Source organism: Photinus pyralis, unplaced genomic scaffold (genome assembly GCF_008802855.1).
Source record: "Photinus pyralis isolate 1611_PpyrPB1 unplaced genomic scaffold, Ppyr1.3 Ppyr1.4_LG6, whole genome shotgun sequence".
NCBI classification, from domain to species: domain Eukaryota; kingdom Metazoa; phylum Arthropoda; class Insecta; order Coleoptera; family Lampyridae; genus Photinus; species Photinus pyralis.
In genome coordinates, this window is record NW_022170663.1 from 15,919,851 (window position 1) to 15,929,195 (window position 9,345).

At 36.1% G+C, this 9,345-nt stretch overlaps 1 protein-coding gene across 1 annotated transcript; it reads left to right on the top strand.

Annotated features, from left to right (window-relative positions):
- The first annotated feature begins 8,677 nt into the window (after positions 1-8,677).
- Positions 8,678-9,345, top strand: LOC116173049. Its single transcript, XM_031490335.1, has 2 exons — positions 8,678-8,834; positions 8,882-9,345. Exons 1-2 carry the CDS (start codon positions 8,793-8,795, stop codon positions 9,314-9,316), a joined length of 477 nt encoding a protein of 158 aa, XP_031346195.1. The 5' UTR covers positions 8,678-8,792; the 3' UTR covers positions 9,317-9,345.

A 9,345-nucleotide genomic window follows, 5' to 3' on the forward strand; every position in this document is an offset into this window, starting at 1 on the left:
AAAAATAATACTTAAAAACAAAGAGGTCATTTATCATTCCTTGCTACCAGCTTGATAATGTCTAAAGCAGTGGTAAGCATTTTTGAAGTATCCGCAACTGCAAAAGAAAGAAGGATGGTTCTGTAGAATCAAAGGATTATTATTAAATTTTCCCTTTCGCCAGCAGAGCGCAATGAAATATGTTCGTTAGTGCCACATCCAATATTCATTAACGATTTGGCATCCCTTCGCAATTAATTTCGAAAGAATGTGATACGTATTTAGTCCTCGTCTCAATTGTTCACGGGGGTTTTGTTTGAAATAAACGTATATTATATTATTGATGGGGTGTCTGGCGTACAGCTAAACCCTTTGGACTTTTTCTCATAGAAATCTATCGATAAAAAGTATTTTAACATTTTTACCATTATTTGGGTGAATAGCTTGGAAGAAGTCCTTTACGAAATATAATGGGACCTTAAGGGGAGGATTAAAGTATGAAAAGTTCGTGCAGTTAGATCCTATGTCTTCCAAGACATTTCCGCAGAGGTACTTATTAAAATCGACGTTAAGAATGCATTCAATTCTATTGAAAGAGATATTTTGCTTCAAAATGTAAAAGACACAATTCCACAATTGTACCCATATCTTTGGCAATGCTATTCTTTTCAGTCTGATTTAATTTATAATCAGAAATTAATTCATTCGGCTACAGGTTGCCAACAAGGACACCCCCTTGGCCCAGCAATCTTTAGTTTGGCCATGCATACATTTATTAAAAAACTTAAATCCAAACTTAATGTTTGGTATCTAGACGACGGAACCTTAGGAGGCTCTTTCCTTGAAGTTTTTCAAGATCTCGAAAACCTAATAATTGGCTTAACTTTGAATTTTTCCAAATGCGAGTTATACTTCAATAAGAATTATTCAAAAGATAAAATTGAATCAATTCACAGAAAATTTGAATCTCTTGCTCCTGGAATTCGTGTCACTTCTGCAAGAGATTAATGTTTCCTTGGTGTATGTACCCTTAAGGGAAGAAGCATTCCCGTCGGTTGCTTCCATACTTATGGAAAAATTTTGCTGTCTATCTAAAAATATTCACAACATTAATTCTCATATAGCCCTATTTCTTATTCGTAGTTGTTTCTGGATACCAAAACTAAATTACTTCTTATGCTGTTTTCCGTTTTGGAAACATCAACAGGTTTGTGACTCTTTTGATCGTACAATTAGAAATACACTACAAAACCTTCTTAGCATACAACTTACTGCCAACAGTTGGAATCAGGCATCACTTCCAGTACGTTTAGGAGGTTTAGGCATTCGCTCCATCTCAGATTTATTATTACCAGCTTTTTAGGCTTCTGTTCATTGTACTTCCAATCTTGTCGGAATAATTCTTAATTCAAACGAGGAGATTCAGTATAAAACGGAAACTTTTTGGAAAACAGAACACCCTGAGTTAAATTTACCTACAAAACCAAATTTTCAGAAAAGTTGGTTCTTTGGTTTGGGATGTGACTTGCGTCGACACTGTTGCTGCTTCTCACCTTCAGTTTTAAATGACTGAAATGCGCTACAATTTGTTTATATAGTAAACGACAATTGTTCTACAATGTTCGTAAAACGCTTAGAAATGTTCTAGAATAAACATTTTCATTATTTCCGGACGGATGCGTCATATCCTCCTTTGCTCTTTATGGCCAATCTTTTATGGCGCCTCTATGTCTATCGGGATTTATGGAATATCCGTCAACATGGACGGCGGTTGTAGCGGAGACACAGCGTTGGGCTATAAATCCGGAGGTCGGGTGTTCGAACCTGGGTTGAGGCTTTGGAATAGTGGAGACCAAAATTTCGTCCCTATTGGAGATGGCTATTCTTCCACATTGTATTGGCTCATTGGTGCCTTCTTCTTTCCTATTGGTTCGTTGCTTGTGGCACAAACTGCAGCATCACTTCACATCTTGCTATTGCAATTCACCCAGTAGAATTGAAGAAACTAGACAGATCAACAGGAAGCTAGGAAAAAACAACAAGGGACCCAAGAAAGGGTACTTGAAGGTGAAGAAACTGGTATAGAAATGAAAGAGATGGCGGACGAAGTGTGGCGGGAATTGAGATACATCTAAATTCAATGGGAAACAAAATCAAAACAAAAGTTCGGACCCACACCGCCTAGATTAGAAACTAGAATGCAAGATCAAGACAATTTAATCCAGGAAATCCAAGAAAGGCATGGAGATTTCCGAGAACGAGTTAAGAATGCGGTTGGTGAAATCAAAACAGTGATATTGGAGAGTTAAGGAACCAATGGGAGGAAATAAGAAGAAGAATCAACCCAATCGATGTTATTTATAGGGCCGGCCGCTCCACGAAAAACTGAAGAAATTTGATGGCAACAAAACTTGCCCTTTTTCAACGTTACTCTTTCTTTCTTTTTGAGCTGCAATAGCGTGAAATCGACACTGTGCTGTTTCTTGGTACTCTTGACTTGGTGGGGTACTTCTTAAATATTACTTGTGAATATAAAAAACTTTCAATACTGGTGTCATTCATTATTTTCAATAAATACACAGACTCTATCGACATAAGCTCGAATTTGACGAAAACTAGCCTTCGTCCTTGGTGGATTGGTAACAACTAATGACGTTGGAGATGGTTATTACGATTATAGTCAATAATAATTTAATTAGAGCTGACCTGGTCAAATTACCTGATTGGCTATACCTAAACTGGAGAAGAAAAAATGGATGACCACCTCCACCAAGCTTTACACTCTCAAATTACTCAACTTTACTTCCCTCATTTGAGGTAGTTGCATATTCGAGACGCAATTAACAGTCCAGGTGATTTAACGTGCACTAAAAGCTTCATCTAAAACTTAAAGTTGCTTGTATGTATTGCGTAAGCTTAGCTACAGTAACGAGCTTTCCATATGCATTTCAATTCCTTGCTCGTTCGTGAAATTTGATATGCGGTTGGCGCCATGTTTTGATGCCCCAACCTCCGTGATTAAAGTAGCAACGTATTAAGGCGAGATTTTATATGTATTTCCTCAACAGCACAATGGGGTAGTTTAATTTGTAAAGTTGGCGCTTTTGTTTATTTCCCGTAACACTTCAAGGAGAATAAACCTTGTAATTTTTCAAGACAAAGCAATAGTGAGCAAGAATAATGGAGCAAGATAATAACTTCGGTTTACTTATCTAGATGGAGGAAAGGCTTCGGCACAATTGCGGCGGCTAAGCTGTAAAACCTGCAAGTTATTTTTCCATCTTGATTCACTTGGATTACGCTTTCAGAGTAAATTTCTTGAAATCCACTCTGACAGATTATCTTCTTTTCTTACTTAAACTAACGCTTAGACTGTAAAACGCTTTCCTAACCTAATTAAGTTGAAATTTCGCCTTCGAAAATCCGTCCGATGATTTAAAATCGACATTTCATTTTTCCTCGCTAACAAACGGGGGAAGTAGGCACGCACATACAAGTACGGTACAAAGTGTATACTTCTCATAAGCTTTAAACTTTCATTACGAAGCGGAAAACTTAAAATAATGAGGTTGTTACGTATATTCCGTAACAAAAACTTATCCACGCGCTGCCTTAATTAAAATACTCTAAACGCTAGTCTTCCAATCTGGAATATCATTTGTGTGTGGCTGCCATTATTTCGTTCGTGCAAGAAGTGCACCGCCGGTAGAGTCTTAATTATAAATTATGGTTAACAAGTCAGGTGCTTGAAAGGCTGCAGAATATCTGTTGGAAGCGTATCACGTTTGTTATCAGACAACAGCAGTGAGTGAGAAAACAGGGCAAAATGAAAAGATAACATGTCGGTTGGAAGACTCTGAGATGATACCGCAAGATGTAAACACATCTATGTAACCAAATATTGTCTGCCGCTTGTTGCGATTCTCCTTTGCAAAACAGTTCTGATGATACCGCGACTGGTATTTTAATTGGATGCTTTCGCATTGTCTATGTTAGCGAGGAAAGCTGCTTACGTCTCCCAGAGTTACTGTCATTGAAAAAAAAAATGATGACATTTATGCATGAAAAACATGGACAAGAACGTATACTGCAGAAGTAGTGGTATAATACAAAATTGACAATCAGATTATAGCTAGATAAATTGAAACAGACGTTTTTTGCTTTTAATTTAACAATAACGATATTTAAGATTATTTTAATTCGCATTGCGCCATCTGTATATTTTCTCCGTACGTTCGTTTAAGTTAGGTCAATGTTATCGATTTTATTTCATAGTTTCTTATTTTTTCGTTAGAGGTTATCCGAATGTACCTTTCTGTATTGTTCCCTTTCTTTAATATTTCACGTGCTCGTTACTTATTCCCTCTTGGTGTTCTTTTGTGAAGAATGCACTTTAGCGGTTTTATATTTTACCAGCGACGTACGCGGTAAAGGTTTTGTCTTCTCTTCTCCTTCTCTTGATTTTTTTCTTCTTTTTTACTTTTGTACCTAAATATTTTGACCTACATTGACGTCCTTGAGAAGTACGCAGAATTTGATTGCTACACTTTTGGAAAACTACTTGATCGCCTTCTTATGAAGATGGCATTATGTGATACTTGCTCCAGTGACCTTTAATTAAGTTATTTGAACTTAATGTTATGTTTATGCTTTTATACAGGGCCTTGCAACAGTGCGTCGGTCTTTCCTAGCTCATACCTGGTAAAAAATATCAAAAAACCTTATGTGCAAACGTTATCCATAGATACAGAAATTAATTTTGAATGTACAGGGTGCCCATTTTTACGGTCCATACACAACTGACTTTTTAGTGGAACGCGCAGTATATTTTTAGTTCAACAGTTACAGCCCTTTGAATTTTTTTTCGAAATTGGTTTCTAGTCTATAACTTTTGATTAAGAAGTCTGATTGAAAAAGTACGAATTGATTTGGATTCTACGCACCCAAATTAATAAGAAAAAGTGTTTTCCCGAGAAATTTTGGTGTAGTCGATTTTTGGTAAAAAAGGAAGGCCTTTTTTTGAGCCCCGAAGAAAAAATTGTCTCAGATCGACCCGGAAAAAAAATTTTCTTATAGAATGTGGCCTGTAGAATCCATAATTTCAAACAGTTCCAAGATTGGGCTACTAGTTCAAAAGTTACAGCCCTTTGAATTTTTTTTCGAAATTGGTTTCTAGTCTATAACTTTTGATTGAGAAGTCTGATCGAAAAAGTACGAATTGTTTTGGATTCTACGCACCAAATTAATAAGAAAAAGTGTTTTCCCGAGAAATTTTGGTGTAGTCGATTTTTGGTAAAAAAGGAAGGTTATACACTGTCTTTTTTTGAGCCCCGAAAAGAACATTGTCTCAGATCGACCCGGAAAAAAAATTTTTCTTATAGAATGTGGCCTGTAGAATCCATAATTTCAAACAGTTCCAAGATTGGGCTACTAGTTCAAAAGTTACAGCCCTTTGAATTTTTTTTCGAAATTGGTTTCTAGTCATAACTTTTGATTGAGAAGTCAGATCGAAAAAGTACGAATTGTTTTGGATTCTACGCACTCAAATTAATAAGAAAAAGTGTTTTCCCTAGAAATTTTGGTGTAGTTGATTTTTGGTAAAAAAGGAAGGTTATAAACTGCCTTTTTTTTGAACCCCGAAAAAAAAATTGTCTCAGATCGACCCGGAAAAAAAATTTTCTTATAGAATGTGGCTTGTAGAATCCATAATTTCAAACAGTTCCAAGATTAAGGTACTAGTTCAAAAGTTACAGCCCTTCGAATTTTTTTTCGAAATTGGTGTCTAGTCTATAACTTTTGATTGAGAAGTCTGATCGAAAAAGTACGAATTGATTTGGATTCTACGCACCCAAATTAATAAGAAAAAGTGTTTTCCCGAGAAATTTTGGTGCAGTCGATTTTTGGTAAAAAAGGAAGGTTATACACCTGGCAAAACCCGATTTGATAAATCGTAGCGACCTTGATTTTACAGTTAACATTTGATCAATTATGTTAATCTGAATAAAAGGAAACACTTTGGTAATGAGAAAGTTAAGTTCAGTGACACAGGGTGTTCACACAAAAAAATTAAAATTTCCAGGTATCAAGTGTCATAACTAAGTTTTTTTAAAATGGAACTACCACTATTTTATTTATCTATTCGATAGTCTCTTGTGTGCTCTTCAATTTTTATAAGGGGGTGCCCTGTGCCTAAACCTCGAAGTTATACATCCAACTTCGCTCCGCTTGAGGTGTTGTAAGTTGTAAGTGATACAAATTAACGATTTTATGTTAATTAGTTCTAAAACATAAAAGCGCGTAATTAATGCAAGTCGGCATGCATTCCGAATGAAAACGCCGGATAAGTACCCGACATTGATGATTCAACAAAGTTAGCCGTAAGAATTCCAGATTTTCCACGTCGAAGGAAAAATTGTGAATAAAGAGGTTAGTTATCTTTCTGTATTCCTTTTTCAATTTCAATCGACAGCTTTACAATCCGTTATAAAAAGTTTTCTCAATGTGTATAGTTAGAAAAAGGACCTCCTGAATTTCACTGTGAAGGAAATCAAGCTCAGGGGTTTTCTATGACTTAATTGGTCAATGTGAAATCACAAATTAAAGTGTTTGAAGTGTAAATGTATTTCTGGTAATTATTAGCGATTCAACTTCAAACCATTGATCTATTTAGAGCTAGGAAGAGAGATGGCCACCTCGAAGTAAATTTTAACTATTCCAAATTTATGACAGGTAGAAGATTAGGCGATAGAAAATTCAATGTAACAAAAGGAGATGCATCCTTAAACCACCCCTATCATTTTCCAATTTGTTTCAATATACAAATAATATTTGTCACTTAGGTTTTATTACTTTACTGGACGGTACAAAGTCAAAGGTTCAATTTGTAACAAATTTTCTGGGGAGTTTGTTTGCCTCTTTTACCTCTTTTAAGAAGAATGATTTAATAGGAAACCGTAAGAGCTCGTCGGTGGTATTTTTTTAAGTTTTTATGACGCAGTTTTCTCGTTACAATTTCTCTTTTAATAAAAAACAAATCAAATTGACTTAGACAGTGCTAGAAACACAATGACTAAAGTGTATATGGAAAATCTATATTTAAAAAAAGGATGAGAAGTCAATGCAGTTCAAGGCTTGAGAGTAATATGTAGACAAAGTAAATATTAAATACAGCAGGTATTTCACGAATTTGTTGGGGTTTGTAAACGAACAATAGAACATGTTGAAAGATGGGGTACAAAAAGAATTCCATTCAATGAACCGCTTAATAAAGGCAAGAAAAGTAAAGACTATCAATTTAAGAGGAAAATCCATGCGTATGGTAAATTGTGCAAGGGAGGGTAGTAATTTCTTTACTAGTAATTCTAAACCGTTTTGCAAAGGCATCCCTTAAAAATGCAGAGAAATAAAAATCTTAGACACGACTAACACCTGCATACAGAATATTTTTCATAAATTTTGATAGCATCGCCTTATAGCGATCAGTAGTGAGATGTGCTCAGGTGGTTGAATGTAAAGTGTAGACTGTTGTAGTGAATGCGAGAGTGGTTCGAAGACTGCCCTATATTTATTTGGCCAAGGTTGCTCTACGAACCCAACCCATTTACACTCAAATGTGAAAAACAGATGGAAATAACTTGAAAACATGTTTTTCCCGTAAAGCGGAGGAAAAAAAGAGTAAACAAGTATTCTTATTGTTACTTGAGTCTTTCGATTGAAAATAAATCCTCCTCAGTGTCTCTTAATCAAGTTGTCACAATAGAAACTTGCCCCATTTGATTCAAATTAATTTTCGAACTCAATACCGGACCGGATTTAGTGTAATTATCCTATCCCTTAAATTCAAACTGAACCAACATAGAGAAGAGCTGCAAAGTGTAAACCTGCTCCATCTACAAGATAAAATACGTACCTACTGCTGGAAAATCTAACTGAGTTTTCCGACTAAGGGATGTTTCTGTAAACGATAACTTGATGTGCCTGCTGAAAACTAACAAACGGAAATGTATAGCAATGCTCTCTGTAACGATTAACTTTGCCAAGAATTTTCGTTCACGAATTTTACGAAGTGTGCTCTGGCAACGGCAATGTCTACAGTTTTAAATATTTTAGTGGTAAGACGCTTTAATGAAAATTTTCGTTTTAGTATCTTAGAAACTGCCACGAGTTTGAACTTCAGTTTGTTATTCCTCTCATTAGTTTTACGTAAAAGGTACCAGTTCTCGAAGATATAAGTTAAACATCCGATTAATTAATTAGGGAACACCATCTTGACCACAAACTTAAATTTTTAAAATGAGAGTCGCCTTGCCATTCAACATGGAATCCCTACCACCAACATCCGAAGCAGCGTATTTTGAAACCTTCCAGAAATTTTATAATTCTGTTTTTACTAATAGATAGATAATGTCAAGGGACTAACTGATTAAAAATTTTAGTCAATATCTGTCAGCGACCCAGCTAACGAGCTCCTGGGCACTAAAAATTTAATCAGTTTTTCCTTGGGCGATGATAAAGATAAAAGTGAAAACAGAATTGGAAAATTTGAAACCGTTCGCCAGTTATCATGTGCACAGACGGACGGACGGACAGAAAGTCGAAAATCAGGAGCTCGTTAATAAACTATAAAAAGTGAAGATATAAATAATTGTATAGATTGGTGACGAGTACTTAATGGGGTGCCATTATATAGTCATTTTGATAGCAACAATCTCCACTAAAGCGAACGTTAAGCACCATTCCATTCAATCACGTGGTTGCTGGTATCTGTTTCATTATTTGCTCCGTGAGTCCCTGATACACAGTACTATAGCAGGATGCGACTCCTAGAAAGTTTCCTTTTTTTAGTCATCGTACAGGTGAGCGTTCCTTTCGATTTTCTCTCCGTAACTTATCTATAATGCAGATTCAGTACGTGCTATCCTCCAAAGACCCATACGCTGATTGTCGAAAGAAAGTTAAAGTCAGCGAAAACGACGTGTTTCTGGTAATGAATGAGAACAAAACGGAAATCGACCACGTACTTGGACCTTACTTCGTTTGCGTATGGCAGCATCGAAAAGTACAAGTAATGAATAATGACGGGGCAGTTTCAAAGAGGCGTCTCGCAGAGTTCATTCTACGGGAACTGAGAGGGATGATGAATCTCCACGACGATATCCTAGCAGATTTGGAAACTGAAATTTTAAGGTGCGACTTAGAGCCTCGCATGTTTGTCGAGCAAACGGCTGTAGTGGTCAAAAATTGCCACGCGCACGTTGTTCTAACAGCTTTCGGTTGGAGACTTACGGGGGATGGAAAAAAAGACCGTCATCAGTCCTTCATATTAACTAATAGATAATAATTAATAAATTCTGGTTCACAGAGAAA

Bases quoted from the DNA above. Each gene is read 5' to 3' on its own strand.
- LOC116173049 (XM_031490335.1), top strand. From the start codon at position 8,793: ATGCGACTCCTAGAAAGTTTCCTTTTTTTAGTCATCGTACAG. The intron at 8,835-8,881 runs GTGAGCGTTCCT...TCTATAATGCAG, and splicing joins TTTTTTTAGTCATCGTACAG to ATTCAGTACGTGCTATCCTC.